The sequence below is a fragment of the Centrocercus urophasianus genome, unplaced genomic scaffold (genome assembly GCF_019232065.1).
Source record: "Centrocercus urophasianus isolate 14NV4802_14NV808 unplaced genomic scaffold, USGS_Curo_1.0 seq_11, whole genome shotgun sequence".
NCBI lineage: Eukaryota > Metazoa > Chordata > Aves > Galliformes > Phasianidae > Centrocercus > Centrocercus urophasianus.
The window spans coordinates 32,375,187-32,393,100 of NW_024884253.1; the positions used below are offsets into that span (position 1 = coordinate 32,375,187).

The window sequence follows — 17,914 nt, forward strand, 5'->3', positions numbered from 1 at the left end:
CACACGTATAAAAGTGGAAAACATCAAACATCATAGGTTCAAAAGGGAAGGGGAAAAAAATTAAATAAAAAAAAGCTCTGACCAAAATACATTACAGCCTAACCAGTTTATCTATATAATACAGAGAAGTTCACTGAATTATTTAGATAGAGATTGTTAAACGTAAGTTTGAAGAGTAGCCTTTAACACACTTTAATTCAATATATCTTGTTAGCAAACTACTTCCAATATGAAAATCATATCAATACAGAGAAATGCAAACAAAGATCCAATACTGACAAAGAATAAATAATACACACATTCAAATAGTATAAATTATACAACAAAGAATAAACATAATTACTTACACAGATTGCTCTACTGGGGCTTGGGCTAAAGGAGGATCCAGGTTAGGTGTGAGTTGCATTCCCATCATACCTGTGCCATCTGCAAAGTACAACAATCAAAACCACTGTATTTGACATCTGTATTCACACTGAAATAGGAAAGGTAGTACTGTGCCACAGCAGGGCTTGAAATCACTACACGTACTATTGCTTCAGCCCGAGACAGTAAGAAATGCAACTCTAAAACAACGTCATACTTTCAGATTTCATGTCCTAGCTATATCCTACTTTGTGACAACAATCTTAACCCTGCAGGTGAACTTTAAGTATTCATTTGTTTAATACTCTAAACAGTAAGCCATTGATGACAAGACTAAAAAGAAACTTCCAGAGGTTCAAGATCACAGCTTCCCATCTTACTTTTTCCTTGTAACTTCAAAGATCTATCAAGCCATAAGCTACTACAGTTCAAGAAGGAGAAATTTATAATGGGGGGCATAAGACTAAAAGCTGCTGCTTTTAAATATCTAGCATTCACAAAATTCCCCAACTGACATCAATCTCATTAAAAACTATCATCAAAAGTTTTCTTTGTTCTGTATTTTAGATTTTCTATGGAGGTATCAGAGCAATTTTTTAGAACTCCCCCCTTCCCAAAAACCACACCAAACCTTCCCTAATCACACTTATGTCACTCATTAGACCATCACAAGCAAAGGGTAAACTAAAAGAAAAAAACAAAAAAAAAAGCACCCTGGTTTACTTAATATAGCTCCTTCAAAAATACCTACATCTGAAATCACAATGAAACCAAGACAAACAATTAACTATAAAATCATTTTAGTAATTTAAAAAAAGGTTTTATTATTGAAGCTACAAAGAAAATAACGTGGGCAGAGTAATGGCTAAGCAACTGCTGATCTTCTTAAAGTCCTAAGACTTCTGGAAGCTGTAGCTTCTTTTTGGAACATTCAAAACCAATACTGGAGAAAAAAAAAAATTACTTTTCATTCTCACATTCAGCACACACCTAAGAGCTGGGTACAAGCAGTTGTTACTAGTTAAATTATTCATCAGTTAACTTGATTAAAGACAGTTATCTGAATCACCTATATCCAACCCACTCAAAATCATCAACTTACAATATGCAAGATTGGGATCCAAAGGATTCCTTGCTCCGTAGAAGTAATATGCATCATCATAAGGTGTTCTATAGTTGTCTGTCAAAACTGGTGGTGGAGGTGGCGGCATAGGGGCGAGCCTTAAAGAAAACAGGAACCACTTTTGGTTTGTTTCACAACTGAACAGAGATCACTTAGAAATAATAGAAAATGAAAGAGAGGGAATTCACTGTGGGAAAAGGTAGCTCAATCCAAGAACTCTCATTAGTGCCACATAGGAGCAAGATACAATAAATCTCAATAAGGAGTCAACCTTCCCTTAGGGAGTAGCAAGCAAACCACACTATTCGAGAAATCTAAGCAGTGTAAAGGAAGCCCATCTTCTTTAACTGGTTCAGATGATGATATTTGCAGGTTATTTCTGTAACAGTAAATAAAACACGCCATGCAGCAGTCTCTGACCAAAAAGCAAGCAGCACAGCACAGCTTTAGCTGTGGATGTCTCATCCCTGGAGGTTTTCAAGGCCAGACTGGACAGGGCCCTGGCAGCGTGACCTACTGTGCTGCAATTCTGTCCACAGCATGGAGGCTGCAATTAGATGGTCTGTAAGTTCCCTTCCAATCCAAGCCATTCTGTGACTCTATGATAATCCACTGTAAGAAAACCCTAGGTATGCAATGTTATGTCAGTGCAAAGTAATTTACTATTAAGCTCTTTTTTGTTAATATTTTAATATTACTTCCATCTTCATTAGTTCCTTGGAGAAGGATTGACAACACCGCTGAGCTCTGCCTTTCTAAGTAGCAGCAACATGATGAACACTGAGCTTATTTAACATGCAAAAATCAAGATGATGATCAAGCACCTGGGAGCTGCCATTTCACCAAGAGCGCTGGCTAGCCCTCTGTGAAAGTCTTCATTCCCTGGAGAGACAGAAGGCATGGACACTGGAGTTTGGAAAGCAACCCTGGGCCTTTCAGGTGGTAATTTCTCTTCAGAAGTTCTTGCTGTCAAACCAAAATGCTTCAATCTATTTGGCTAATGGAGAAAGAAAAGAAGTAGAAGAAAAAAGTATGTAACGTGTTATCAACATGGAATATTCTGAACCTCCATTTAGGTTGTGTTAGTACCACTAGTACCTAATTACTGCTCACATTTCCTGTAACTGCATTTTTTTTTTTTCCCCTTCTTGGGGAACTACTGGAAATCTTTTACTACAAGGAGATCTAATATGTTTACCATAGATTTAAAAAATAATCTCCACTGCTGGTTTCAGGAATTATATTGCCCTAATCATTATCCTGGAAGAAGTATTTACTTATCTGTAGTAGAGCTTAACCACAGCTGCCAGTTTCCTGCACTGACAGCATTCTCATATTAAACAAAGTTTATGAAATCCATCCCCCCTCTAACATGGAGTTCATAATCAGTAGGAATAAAGACAAACACACACTGAGACTTTCTCCAATAAACATTTCTTTGCAATGTCATGATGTTCGAGGTTCCTTTAGATTTTTTTCAAGCAGTACAATTATGTTTTTAAAAAATATTATTTCTTAAGTACCAAATGTTTATTGATAACTGGCAGCCTCAGAAAATGGTCAAAGGCAACATGCAAGTAGAACAAAGGCATGCAAATCAATTAGTTTCACAACTATCCTACCACACCCACAAAGCCCCTACACCACCTGCTACACATAAGTACTTTAACATCTGTTTAAATGAACCACTATAACAGAAGACCAAAAAACCCACCATATGCTATGTAAGTAAAAATCAGACTGTTTCTGAATTTACCAGTCCTAACATTGTAGTGCTTCAGCTACCGTGCATGCAGAGACAGCAATATTAGCACCAGCTAAATATTAAATATCTAACAGCAAACTGCATGTCCTACAACAGGAAAGTGTTTCAGCAAAATATTAAATGTTTACCTCCTCATCACTTAGCTGCAAGACAGTATGTACAAGGCAGTTAGTACTCACCAATCATGGACTACAGCATTAAGATTAGAATTCACAAAATCTAGATGTTATTTTTTTTTATTTAACTTCAAACGTCTAATTGTGAATGCAAGTAACAGCAATTTAAAATTCTAAAGCTATCTACAGACATGTTTTTGTTTTTTAAACTTATTTTTTCAAATCTATGATATGGAGCAGGAGAACATTTAAAGCAGCCTTTCTCACTAACAAGTTTAACATCAAGAGTTCCCAGCATCCCCCAGATTTCAGCTCTGGGACTAATTACAGAGGTAACTCCGGCAGTCAGTTTATCTTGAGGATTGTTTTCTTTTAAACAAGCAGTAAACACAACAGTCTCCTTTCATATATTCTGAATCAAGCACTATTATTTAAGCTACCTGGAAATAATAAAGAAAACCACCTCATTAGAATCTCTCCTCAAGATGCAATTTAAAGTTAACAGTGAGCGTTGATTAATGGATATTGCAACTCTACTTAATCAAAGGCTTTTGGCCAAACTAATGGTTTTTAAACATGTCCTGAACTTACTCTGGATGTAACTTTGCTCATACAAGTACTTCTCAGTCCCTGAGATGCATGCAGAATACACAGTGCTTCCCCACAGTACGCATATGACTGCTCAGGTTCGATCAGAAATGCTCGCTGCAGCCAAGATCAGCAGCATCCTCTGCTCAGTTTGTCTTCTTTTCCCGTATAACTCTCACACATACACTTCAACCCTCTCCTTTTCAATATCTAAATCCCCAGTTAGCTCTAACCCAACTAAAGCAACAGAAGAGATTTGGATTTTTGCCAGCTAAACAAACCAAATCAGTTTGTGGAAAGAGTTCAAACTGACATCACAGATGCTTTCAGCAGAGAGGACAGGAACATGCAGCTGGAACATGACTGTGCCCTATCTCCCCATGTAAAGCAAGAATTCTGGCTCTGCTTAGCTGTTTATTTAGTTGCATTTTCTGTCTCCTGCCTCAAATGCTGACTTTATTGCTGACAGTAAGCTACAGCAATACAGTCAAATTCATTTTTTAGAAAAATGAGAGCTCCTTTCATGCCTCTCTCCAGAAGTACCTCAAGTTCCTTTCTATGCTGTACTTTCCTCAAAAAACAGTACCACTGATAACTTAAGCTGGTAACCAGTTCAACTAACAATCACTTTACTCTTGCTTGAGAAAGTTATCCATCCTTTATCTCCAGTAGCAGACATCTACAGCACCCAAGATGCACTGGCTTTGGCCTCTTAAAAAAACAAAACACACATGCAAATGACATGTGCAAATCACCATACTTGTGTGGCAAGCAATCTGCCATGGATGTTTCTGGCACTGACAGTCCACTCTCACGTACGGGATAATCAGAATTTTTACTAGAATTACCCTAGTAAGGAAGTGAAGGCAGTGGTAGCTCTGCAGTTGGTCTTACAAGTAACACAACATTAAACATCTTTTTTATTAAAATCACATAAAAATGCTTTTGCTCCTTAACGTTACATAAGAGAAATCCCACATAAGTAGGGAAAAAAAACAAAAAACACCCCATATTCCTCACCTTCTTTTCTGGGTCTATAGCCCCAGAAGCAGCAACTGAGAGCTCAAGTTCCTTCTCACTGTTTTTAACAACAACAACAAAAAAAGAATCAAATCAGAAAGCAGTAACAATTAGACTCATTTTTTTCAAAGCACAAACATCACAGCTCTGAAATGGCTATAACTCTGAAAACATAGAGTTCTTACATTGTAACACACTTCTATTTGATTTCTTCTGGAGTCAGGATAAGTTTTTAATAAACATACTCAAATAAATTACTCAGAACTACAATAAATAATATATTGTAATTTTCAGTCCCAGGTTTGTGCCGTGTGTACAATTTTCAACCACAGTGAAGCTGTCAAAAGTAACTTTTTAATTCATTATCCTTCCATTGGCCTAACGGCATGTTTGTGTATATCTCCATTGTCACTCAGCAAGCAACTACTAATACATAAGCAAGAAATTGGTATTTTATTATTCTGCATAAGTCATATGGTTGAGAACTTTGAAAGTGAAAGGTTACTTTCTTAAACTGGAGAGAAATAAAGATTCATTTTCAACTTCTCAAAGTAACTGCTCACTCTGCTACCATCAAGAAAGCTGAAAACTGGTGAATTTACTGAAAACTAAAGTTCCCATGCCCCCAACTTAATTAGATGTAATTAACCTAGCTAGCTTGAAAATTATCACATCCAGTTAATGAAATTCCTTTAAATTTCAGATATTCTCTTTTAAAAATAAAGCAACTTTCCATTACCGCCTCTTATTTCGCTGTTGTTCAGCCATCTGTTCAATTAATTCTTGCCTGTATTTCTCCTTTTTCCTTTGGAGAAGTTCTAGGTCTTGATCACCTAATGGAAATGGTCACACAGTACGTAAACCCTTCACAAAATACACAAACGTAGTTGGGCAAACGCACTGCAAGTCATTCAAATCAGAAACATGAAACACAGCACGGTACGCCATGAGGCAATTGTATAATTATAACATCTGTATATTCACTGATTAAGAAACACACAGGAAAGTTAGGCTAAGTAAGATTATCATATTAGGAAGAGAATAAATAGAAAATGCTTACTGATGCTGTAGGCTCGCAATATCCTTCATGAGGAGCGATCTCCAGGAAGAGATCCTTCCTTGGAGGCAGTCAGCACTTACATGGGAATTACGGGAGGTGGAGCCAGGCTCCACTCCTTCTGGCAGCACACATGAATTGCCTTCACCTGTGCTCCCAGGGCTGACTGTTGCTTGCCTCAGGTGGTCAATCAGAGGTTCAGGCCATGATTCAGCAGTTCCCATACAGGCAACACAATGACTGAAGAAATGTTACTTCAATTTTATGTTATTTTTAATTCTTTCCCTCTTACGCTCCTCCGCTAAGGAAGCTGCACTGTGGCATGTCCAAATTATGAAGCTTTGGATAAAAGAAAGTTAAAACAAAAAACAGCCAAACCCATGGGGGAAAAAAAGCATACTTTTAAGATGGTTTCCATGACTACTATGAATTAGAGAAGTACTGGCAGATATGCGTGTGTTAAAGGAAAACAGCGATTACATCTCATGTGGATTTTATGAACTTGGAAAAAAACCTCCAGTTTTGGTAATTTCTCCAGTGTATACGTTGGGCTTTCTATTAATAATAGATTACAAAGCAAATAAAAATAAAAAACATAACTCTAGATCATCAGTGACTTAAACCTGACTAGTGAAGCGGGCTGGAGAAAGAAGGTTAAAAAAAAAAAAAAGAAGGAAAATAAATACCCACAATTCACATCTGACTCAAGTTTCAGTTATCGTGCTGTGAGTGCAAAGTGACCCAAGTATGCAAGGGAACCTCATGGCTTGTGACTGAAATCACTTCCTATTTCCACATATTTCAACTTTCACACAACCTAGTTATAATCTTCTGTGAGGAAGACAAAGTCGTAACTCAGGTGAGTACAGTGAGATGTTTGCAAGCAGGTTGGAGAGGCTGACAGTTACAGCACTGTGATTTTAACTCTGCCTTCAAACCACTGAAAAAATCATCTAGCCACATACACTGAAGATCAGGTACACTCATATGTAAAAATAAACAGAAACTAATGCTGACATCATGCAACAACAAATTATCCAATTTTGCCACCAACTAAAATCTAGCCTGCCTTCAAAGGCTTGCATCTGAAGAATCAATTTTCTTGTTCCTGCCTTATTTTCTGATTTTAGCTAGAAATGCTGTTTTTTTAGCAGTACTTCTCTCCAATAAGCTCAATAATGATGTTCACTGATAAATATGATGGCTACATTTAAGCATCAGAATTGTCTGTTTTTGCACACAGTTGTGACCACCCGTTCCCATACTTCTGCAATTCATTTTGGAGTATCAGGTTCTGGTGTCTCTGAAAATGTACAGGTTAATGTTTTGCCAACATTCTGTATTATTACTCATTAAAAAAAAATAATAAATGTAAGAATGTATCTGGGCTTTACCCTGATAACAACTAAGAAGAAACTTGGGCCCTTCAGAATTAATTAGAAAGCTCTACAAACTTCAGTGGGAAAAGGTCTAGTTTTTACTACTATTATTTTCTCTTCGTAAATAACACTTATTTACCAGTATCAGGGAAAATAAGTATGAAGAAAAAGTGAAATGCACAAAGAAAAGCTAATTATGTCATTAGGTAAGTTTCTATACATACCAAGAATGAGGCCAGTAGCATATGTCATTTCAGGAGCAGATTTGGCAGGTTCATTAGCTAAAGAACTAATCTGTGCCTGATTTCTGGCAAAAACAAACAAGAAAACAGAAAGATCAGACTTGAGAATTTAGTTACGCTTTGTGTAAAACGTGACAGGTGCATTTACATCTTAGCTTAGTAGCTTAGCTGAAAGAAAAGTAATTTTGGATTAGGGATTTTAAACAGGGCTTTTCCTCTCACCATGATTTTGTAGTACAAAACACATTTTATACCAGACCTAAAATTTCCAGTTCGCGAGATGCGCTGCACGTGTGATCTCTCCTTTAATTCGTCTTCATAATCTGCAGGTAGATCTCTTACTATTCCATCCAGATCGGGCCTTAAAGAAATAGAAGATACTCAACCATACTTGCCTAAAAACATCTAATCTGAAATGAAAGGTGCAGCAGATGGATCCTCAGCCTGATTGCACACTGGATAACAGAACCAATTTGGAAAATACTACACAATTTTTTTTAGGAACAATTCATTTTGCTAGCATTATCAGAGCAACACTTTGTCTGGAATTCAAATTCCCAAGTCTGACTTCAAGCCAAAGGGGTACCACATCTCTCACAAAGTATCTTTTTACTTGAATGTCTGGCCGACTGCATGCTAGCTGGACTTTCCCGTGTAGAATTTACTTTTCCTTACAAAAACATACTCCGCTCACAGCAAGGAAGACACTGAGGCCATGGAGCATGTTCAGAAAAGGGCAACGAAGCTGGTGAAGGATCTGGAGCACAAGTCTTATGAGGAGCGGCCGAAGGAGCTGGAATTGTTCAGTCCGGAGAAAAGGAGGCTCAGGGGAGGCCTTATCATCCTCTGTAACTACCTGAAGAAAAGTTACGGCAAAGTGGGGGTCAGCATCTTCTCCCTTGTAATGAGCACTAGGACTACAGGGAATGGCCTCAAGCTGCACAAGGGGAGGTTCAGGTTGGACGTTAGGAAAATTTATTCCCCAAAAGAATGGTCATGTGCTGGAATGTGCTACCCAGGGAGGTGGTGGAATCCTCATCACCAGGTGTTCAAGAACTATTTGGATGTTGTACTAAGGGACCTGGTTTAGTGGGGAAACATTGGTAGCAGGTGGACAGTTGGCCTAGATGATCTTGGAAGTCTTTTCAAACCTTGGTGATTCTATGAAATCCTTCACTGCAGAGCCAGTTTCCCTGACAAGTTTTATTACTCTTTGTTTACACTGATATGACCACAATCCTACCACTGGTGGCAACCCTAGACAAGATCTCAGAAGTGATGCAGGATCACACACTTAGGCACTTGGACTGCATTGATTGGAACTCATCTTGCTCTTAATCCCAGATTAACGGGATTAATGGATGAAGCCGACAACAACCTGAACCACAGCTGTTGGGTAAACGTAGTGAAACAGTCATTTCAGCTTTTTTAATGACAGCCTACTGTTCACTATGCACCTGACAACACTCAATCAAGATTAAAGACAGGTAATACAGTGAATACCTAAATTCAGGAGCTGAAGTTCAAAGAAATAAAAAAGAAACTCCAAATAATTCCAAAGATGCTAAAAACTGCATAAGCACAAGTGAGTTTTTCCTGAAAACATCTAGGGTAGCTGAATTTTTCTAGCCCTGAAAATTACTCTGTAATGAGAATGATCAGTTACCCTGAGAAACTAAGGCAAGAATAGGTATTCAACGAGAAAATAAAGCACACAAAAGACAAAGGTATATTTTCCAAAGCTGGACAAAGTCATGGAATTCCTAATAAAGAAATAAAACCAAAAAAAATCCGATGTAAATATAGAAAGAAACATTTTTTTTGTGTGTGAAAATCCACAGCTCTGTGAATCTCTGTAATTTAAGTTACAGCCAATAATCAGAGGCAAAAGGATGCAAACAAATTATTAAACATTGACTTAGCATCTTAGTTGCTGTTATAAATCAAACAAGATCTGGAAAAGGTACTTCTGAAAACTGTTAAGAAAAATGCAAAATCTTTAGAAACTCAACTGTCAGTGGCATGAATTTTCTTCTTGAAGAAACACCAATTGCAGTTTGTAAAAGATGAATGGAGCTCCTTCCAAAGGACAAAAATACTGGACTACAAATGGCATTTAATATAAAAATGATGAAAAACGATTGAAAAATGATCACTTTCAAGTTAAAAAAAAATAAAAGTCTGCAAAGTAGTAACTAGCATAGAGGTTCTATGGCAATGCTTTTTTTCCTAAAAAACACTGACACTTCAGCTATCTTTGTTAGATGCTGAATCAAGCTTCTACACTGTTTCATTCTGCAAATTTGTTGGACAAGAAGATCCTACTTAAGACTTCCCTTGCTCCATCCTGTGGCACAGCATTGGTAGAAATTAGATATTTTTGCATTTTGCACTCTCTTTTTCCAAGCTACATTCGACAGAAACAGATAGTCTTGCTCCTGCTGTCTTTCTGACCACTGTGCTTCCATTTAGCCAGTCTTTTTCAGAAATATTACATGAGGAAATACGCACTTTTAAGCACAGTTGGACATACAAACCTGCACCTCCCAAATGCTTCCAGACATTTTCCCCATACTTGCTTACCTTCATTCCTTTATGATTTCTTTTTTTAAACACTGGAAGTGCTGAGAAATAATGTCTACAAAAACACTTTTCAACATTATTGTACTCTACTGCCACTTGATACTAGAAAAGAGGACTCATTCCATTTAGAAAATGTGTTTCCAGTAGAAGAGCATTTAAGGAATTGTTTTTTCCAGATACTCATTTCCAATACTACCTAGAACATTATCCCTGTAAACAATGACTCAAAAGATCGTTCAGTCAGTCCTCCAGCAACTAAAAATTAAACATAATTGCAGTACTGAACACCATTGAGAGCGGCAGAATTTGTCTTCTGTTATTTCTAGAAGTGTTCACTCTGTTTTATCTTGGGCTGTTCACAAACACATATATTCTGACTGGTTAGTATTTAAAGTACTTTTTCTGGTGTAACTTCATCAGTACCCTTGGTTTGTATATAAAATGCCACCTAATATAGACTTGATCAGGTATTTGTTCCAGTTTTAAACATTTTTCAAAAACAATGACAAAATTATTTTCTGAAATAAGTCCAAAAATTCTGTTTTCACACGTAAATCTTGTATAACTTCCATTGAGAGCAAACTATGGCTGTTCACAAGGACTACAGAAATAAAGTAGAAAACAGAGTTAAGAATACCTTTCAGAATAATAAAGCCGGGGAGGTTTTCTCTCATAAGCACTTTCACATCTAAATCTAGGATCTAATTCTTCACTTATCTCAGGATCATAGTCCGTTCTGTAGTACCTTCGATCAAAGTCACGATCCTCATCAAGTCTGTGATACCTTCTAATAGGAATTAGAGATTGGCTCGCAAATGCCCGATGTCTTCTACCAGGAACATCCAAATCTTCATCAAGTCTTTTATTTAATAGTCGACTTCTTGATTCAATTTCATCATCTAGCCTATGGTACCTGTCTTCTTCCAGCCGTCGCTTATTCAGCAGCTCTTCGTAACCTTCTGTGGAAGTAAAGGCATCTTTCCTGAGAGGTTCTGCAGCTGTATTACGGGACTCTACATCTGGATGGAACTCAGGTTGGAGCCTGGTAACTGCAATAGGTTTTTTATTCCTGTCCATCTGATGCTGTTTAACGGGAAAAAATATTTAAGAATTTGAATATAAGCAAATCACATTCAAGGAATACAAAAGCAAGTTTTCATTCAAAACCTGACTGAGGAAAAGAACAACTATATCTTTACAGGCCCTTCACCTAAGATTTTGAGGTAATTAAATGAGAAAAAAGGGGAGACAAACATACGAAGTCTGATCCCTTTCTCCCCAAAGTTCACACAAAGAAAATCTGGGTAGCCATTTGAAATTGTCACGTTGGATAAGGCAATGGTGGCAAATTCGTAGCTGCCTATAACCTAAGAACCTCTAAATGAGAAATTGTCACTGGCACTGAAACACATCAACACATTAAATGAAAGGCTTCAGCTCAGAATCCGAGATCTATCAAGCACATGCTCAGTCTGTATTCAAGAATAAAGACAATATTTTGACTCACAACTGCACGGCATCATATACTGGACAGCTAGCACCTGTCCTGCTTTCTCCTGGACTGAACACAGACTGAGGAAAAGCAAAGGAGCACTGTGTGATGCTCAATATTTTGTCCAATGAGACAGCTTCTGCTTCTTTAGCCACCCTTCTACCACCAAGAATGATGTGGAGACCAGTTTCAGAGACACAGAAGAATGAAAGCTTTGTTCTACCACACAGACATGACAGAAGTAAAAATCAAGAACTGCACTGTGCCATATGGCTCATACTCAGGAATCACTAGATACCATCCATGAAAACATGGCCTAGGTAAAAAACATTCTTTGCTCCTTTTGTCTTATTTTGCATGTTTTAGTCAAGGATGAATAACCAACAAGATCATTTACGTTCTCTTTTCTATCAGCTTCAGTACAAGTGAATTACCTCTGTGCTTTTCTTTGCTAATTTCCTTAGCTTTTCATTCCATTCTTCTTTATCCCTGAGATACTGATTGTAGTCCTTGTTTCTTTCAAGACGTAGTTTCTCCTAAAACAGACATTGAAAAGTGAATCAATTTTGCATTTTGAGTAGCAAAACTTAACTTAATCTCTTCACTTTATCCAAGAAATAAAGGATGTTTTTGCAGGGCACCATAAAGCCTGCAGAAACTGCAGACAGCTATGAAAGCTGACAGAGGGGTATATCCTCCTAGGCTGAGAAACTAACATTATCCTTAAAAGCTAGTAAAACACCCAGCAGAAACATCAGTATGCTGGGTGACTGCACATTTTACCTAGCAAGAAAACAAAAATGCAAGTGCATTTTACCAGAAAACAAAAATGTGTTACCCTCTAAACATCATCTGCAGAGAGGTTGACTATTTAGCAGGGCACAACAGGACACCTTCTGGCTGCTTTTAGTTTCTACAGTAGCAGTGCATAAATGGATAAAGAGAATACAACACACCTCTGTACAAAATCTCAACAGAATGCCAAACTGCTGTTACAAAAAAAAAAAATAATTAAAAAAAAAAAAAATAAAAAAAAAATCCCAAGTTCAGATGTCTTTATTTTCCACAGAATTAACCAAAAATATTTTTCCACCATTCCCAAAAACTTGAAGCCAACTTAATCTGGCACAAATACATTCTTCCCCTTCCCCAGGCATTTCACTCTTGCTGCCTCCCTTTGTCTTCACACTAATATAATTTGGGGGACTTGGGGCTTCTTTGTAATGCTTTTCATTCATTTGAGGTCTCATGGCTCCTCAGAAGCCCAAACGTTATTGTCAGGACAAAAGAAGGCAGAAAGAATTTATAAGCACAGCCATTATGGGAGCAGCACATTCCATAGCAGAAGTCACATGCCAGATTACAGAGACTGTGTAGCCACAAACACAGAGCAAGAACGTAATTCTAAAACAACACAGGTTTAAAAAATACGCATCTACAGAGCTAAGAATGCATCAACAGTCCAGTCATCCTCCAGTTCTTTCCCTTGCATGTTGACCAGGGTTTCAATGATCCTTATAAACCAGCAGTAATCAACGAGTCAGCAAAAATATTTAATAAATGACAGTATTTCTGCTGTTTCAGTGTCATGCATCAATTCATAAGAAAGCACAAGAAAGGAAGAGGTAATATAAAGCAAACTGTGTGAGGGCCTCAAGAGTCAAGTGACCCCCATAAGACAGTTTTAGGCCTTCACAGAAAGATATTATGCTTCAGCACAACGGGTCAGAAGTTAATAAAACCCACACATGGGTGTTGCATCTTTGTGTCTAGCCTCCACCAACATCCAATAACAGAGACCGACCTGGTTGATACATTTCTCCAACATATGAAAACAAAACTAGACATCTCAGGTTACATGTAAAGAATGTGTGTTTTTCATCAAATACATTAGTACAGTTCTCTCAAAGAAAAAATGAACGTGGGAAAACTGTACTAACAGTAGGCAATTTGTGAAATACCAGATCAGCTTTTATTTTACATTCCTGGATTTAACTGTTTAAAATAATGATCCCAGGACAATAAGCAGGTAGTGTGCAGACATGTAAGTGTACAGTGAAAGAAATCAAAACAAGTTGCATATAGCAGAAAGTATACTTTCTGTTAAGCAGAGATATCACTACAGAAATCACTGTAAGCAAATACTTTTCAAATTGATCTTATCATCAGACTGGAATAAGAGTCAAAAATTAGAAAAGTATCCACAAGAAAAAACAGTGTCTTTTAATTAATTGGTAGGCAGGGCTGGACAAGAACAAGCACAAGCAGGAGAGCTTTTAAACAGCTCAAGTGCTCTGTAAATGTATGCAGGAACAATTTTTGTGTAACAGTTAAGACATCTGGGTTCATTTTCAAGTTGCACATCATTTAATTTCCTCCAGGCACTCACCTTGGCAGACCTTCGCTCATCAATAGGAAGAGATAATCCCTGAGTATAAGGATCTACTTCACCTGTAGTCAGGTAATTTTTCTACAACGAGGAAGAAAGAAAACATAATTCACTATACTTTAAAACACTCAATCTCAGTTGCTAAATAGCTGGCAGGAATTGTAGTTGCTGAAATGTACCTCATCAGTTCAAAGAAACAAAGACTGATGATAGCCATCATGCTCTGAAGATGTGGGATTTCCTCAGAACAGATGAAGTCAAGGAATACGGAAAGTGAAGGGCTTTGTTAGTTCCACGCTTTAAGTTTATGTTTGAAAGTGTTCCCTGCACTTTCCTTTACACTACCTCAAGGACTATTTAGTCTCTGCATATTAGAAGATAAACACATTACAAATACAAAAATACGGAATTTTTCTGTAAAACTGTAAGCAATAGAGAATTTTTCCAAGACGTTGCTCTACTTAAGATGAAAGATTAATTTTTCCAACTAGAGAAAACGTTGGTCTCTCTTATTTTAACCAATGGAACCCATGCTAATGCTAGTCACTACTCTTCATATCAATACTATCTGTTTGCAACAACAGCAATCAGCAGTATTTCCTGATAACAACTCACTACCAAGCCTTGTCATTCCTTATGGAACATCAGCTACTTTCTCAATGAGTTTCCAGGAGAAAACACGATGGCGTTGTTTAGCCCAGCTCCCTGGGCCACAGCATGAGAACTGTAGAGCTGGCCAAAACATCAGCATTTCCAGCCAAACACCAAGCAACACTGGAACACACCTTCAGTCTCGAAGTCTAGTTGCCTCTACACCACTCCTTTACTAAAAGCATCCTCAAACCCTTCTCAGTCAATCAAATGATGTTTTATAAATACATATATTTAAAAAGCTCATTTATTTCCATGATTTGGACTGATGAGGGGAATTAATGGTATTGCTATAGGTATGGTATTTTACTAGAATGGAATCGTCCTTCCATTATCTATGCTGTAACTTAGCTTAAAAGCTTAGAGTAAATAGATAAGAGTTCTGTGTGCTCTGGAACAAAACCCTGCCATTATGACTTACATTCCACAACTACACAATAAAAGATTTAAGGGATTTAAGCACCATGCAAATATTCAAACACAGAGACAACTATATTAATACAGAGAACTAAGTTACATTTCCTAGAAAAAAAGATAAGTTATTTTATCTCTTCCTCAGGCTTTACAAGCTTAATATAGCATAACTGAAAAGCTTAAACATCCAAATACGTAGAAAACAGAATTCAGTTGGGAAGATAATACTAAAATTCAACTTAAAAATGTTATTATTCGGGCGCTTTGGTGGGAATTATTAAACTGATTAAGTTTTCATACAACATTCTAACTTCTGAAGTTTCAGATTAAACAAGAAATAACAATTATATACACATCCTTTCAACTAGAGGTTAAGAAGCCCGCTCATCCTGCTTGGCTATTGTAATTCAGGAATTCCAGAGCACACTTAATGTAGTTGCTTTGTTTCACATGCAAGTTATCCACAGTCCAGAAAAGAACAGCCACTGATTTTCTATCATGCTACCTTCTGGTCCTTTACTGAAGTTGTTTAATCTGAAAAACCTGGATACACAACATTAAAAATGTGAAAGTTAACCATTATCATGCATGACAGCACAATGGTATATAGAAGAATTACTGCAACTGTAGGCAGCTCAAAAAGATGTGCCTCTGGTATTGTTTTTCTCAAAATACTTCATTCTTGCATTCTGAACTACTGGCTGGCTCCATGCTTTCTAAAGCACCACTGATGAGATTGCACTGTAATTCCAAGAGCATTTATAATATTTCAGAGCTCACTATTTTTCCTCATCTTTATTATGAGTTTAGATATACATACTTACTATCTATCTAATGTATGCCTTGAAGCAAACATCTACTAAAATAAACTTCTGTGCAGTCAGCATTAGGCAGTAACAGTAGCAAATGCAAGGGACAACAGAAATCAGCAAATGTTTTTAAATCATAATAACGGAAAATAATAAATAAGCAATCATTCTGCACAATACAAGCAATGCAGTGAATCACAACTAATCACTACAGCACGAACAAATACACAAAGCACAAAAAAATAATGATTTCTTTTTTAATTCAGAGGGCTTGAAGCTTTCAAACAAAGCAAAAAGCTACTAATTGAATAGGGGAAAAAAAAGATATTGCAGGCACCCTACCTTTCTTTTTGCCTGCGAAATACCCTAAAATCAGGGAAAAAATACTATTCAAAAAAATGCCTTCTGTTCACAAACATTTGACTTTGCAAGAACTGATCATTTTCTTACAGCCAATCCGTTATTCCATTCTAAGAACTAAAAGCACTGATCGGCATTTTCAAATGGAAATTATTTGCTTCCTGATTTTTTGTTAGTGGGACCTGATACATTAAGAAGAGATACAGAATATTCCCAAGATAGGACACTTCATACATACCATTTCCATTTAAAATTATTACTGTTGCAGATAATCAATCCTGCTAAGCAGAGCATGGAAGCTCTTTTATCTCTAAACTAAAAAGAAGCCAGGAAATGGAGTCACTTAGAGGAATTACAGACAGCAGAATAAATAAGTACTTAAGAATGATACTTTAGAAGCATGTGATATTTAAATTCTTCAGTAATAAGAAAGCAGTAAAGAGACAAATAAAGGAATTTAGAATACTGCTAGATTCTAAATGGCAATGAGATCTAAAATCTAAAATGTATTTAGAAGCCTAAAATATAAAACCCTTCTCAGCGGTGACACTTTGAAAGTACTTTTATTCAAAAGGTCTTTGAAACCTTCTGAATAAAACCTTTGAAATTCATAACAAGTGCTTTCTTATCACAAATTTCTCACAAATCTCATGCCATTTAATTCAATTAAAATGACTCTCTTCTTGTAAAAGACTCACTGAAGTCAGACAAGCAGACAAGAACCATTACCTGAGAGAGATACCGCCTATAATCTTGTCGAAGTTCCTCTTTCAGTTTATGCTTCTTTCGTTCATATTCTTCTCCGAGAGGTAAACTCCAGCCGTAGTCACCTGAAAGTTTAACTCTGATAAACATTATTATTCTACCACTTGGAATCAATACAAAGCACATGCTGCAAAACACACACCTGGATTTTAATCAGACATGGCAAAACATAAAGATTGATGCAGGCAGCAAGTACAAAACAAACAAAATTAAAACCCACCCTCTCTGTGATTAGTTGGATGGAAAGCATGCTAGAAAAATTCACTGTTTGGGGGATATCAGTTTTCCTCTAGTGCTTGTATTTTTCTCTCCCCACTGGAATAAAGGAGCAAATTAATTAAAAGAGAGTATCAACTATCTACAATATTCAGGTTATTCTGACTTGTTTCTTTTAACAAGCGTTTCAAAGGAAATCTCTCTTCTTTCACATGTTACTCTACAAATCACTGATATTTTAGGCACTGCTAACCACACAAGATGAAATATGCTAAACTAGAAAGCAGCAAGCTGCCCATTCAGCATGAAACACATGAAATCCACATTGGCTTCCATACAACTAGAAGGAATCAAACTTCATAATAACGATATTCAATTTTTCTTTCCACTTCAGTGAGCCGTACTTTTTCTTTTATTTAACAGACTCAAAACACACATTTAGTTCATTTCAAGAGTTACTGTGTAACCTTGTTACAGCTGCACTCTTAAAATACAATGCTGTGGAAGTTGGTTGTTGTTCCCAGAATACATTCATCTGTTTTGTAAGAAATATGCTCTGCCCTAGCAGACCACTTCTGC

General features: G+C 36.9%; 1 protein-coding gene across 1 annotated transcript in view; it reads right to left on the bottom strand.

Annotated features, from left to right (window-relative positions):
- CSPP1 (centrosome and spindle pole associated protein 1) overlaps nt 1-17,914 on the bottom strand; it is a 53,847-nt gene that overhangs the window by 29,184 nt on the left and 6,749 nt on the right. The window contains exons 6-17 of the mRNA XM_042840081.1: nt 17,084-17,184; nt 16,337-16,360; nt 14,121-14,201; nt 12,166-12,267; nt 10,877-11,322; nt 7,916-8,017; nt 7,639-7,721; nt 5,718-5,811; nt 4,979-5,036; nt 2,314-2,486; nt 1,469-1,587; nt 348-426 (exon numbers count right to left, since the gene is read on the bottom strand). Coding sequence (XP_042696015.1) covers nt 348-426; nt 1,469-1,587; nt 2,314-2,486; nt 4,979-5,036; nt 5,718-5,811; nt 7,639-7,721; nt 7,916-8,017; nt 10,877-11,322; nt 12,166-12,267; nt 14,121-14,201; nt 16,337-16,360; nt 17,084-17,184 — 1,462 coding nt within the window. The remainder of the gene's footprint in view (nt 1-347; nt 427-1,468; nt 1,588-2,313; nt 2,487-4,978; nt 5,037-5,717; nt 5,812-7,638; nt 7,722-7,915; nt 8,018-10,876; nt 11,323-12,165; nt 12,268-14,120; nt 14,202-16,336; nt 16,361-17,083; nt 17,185-17,914) is intronic.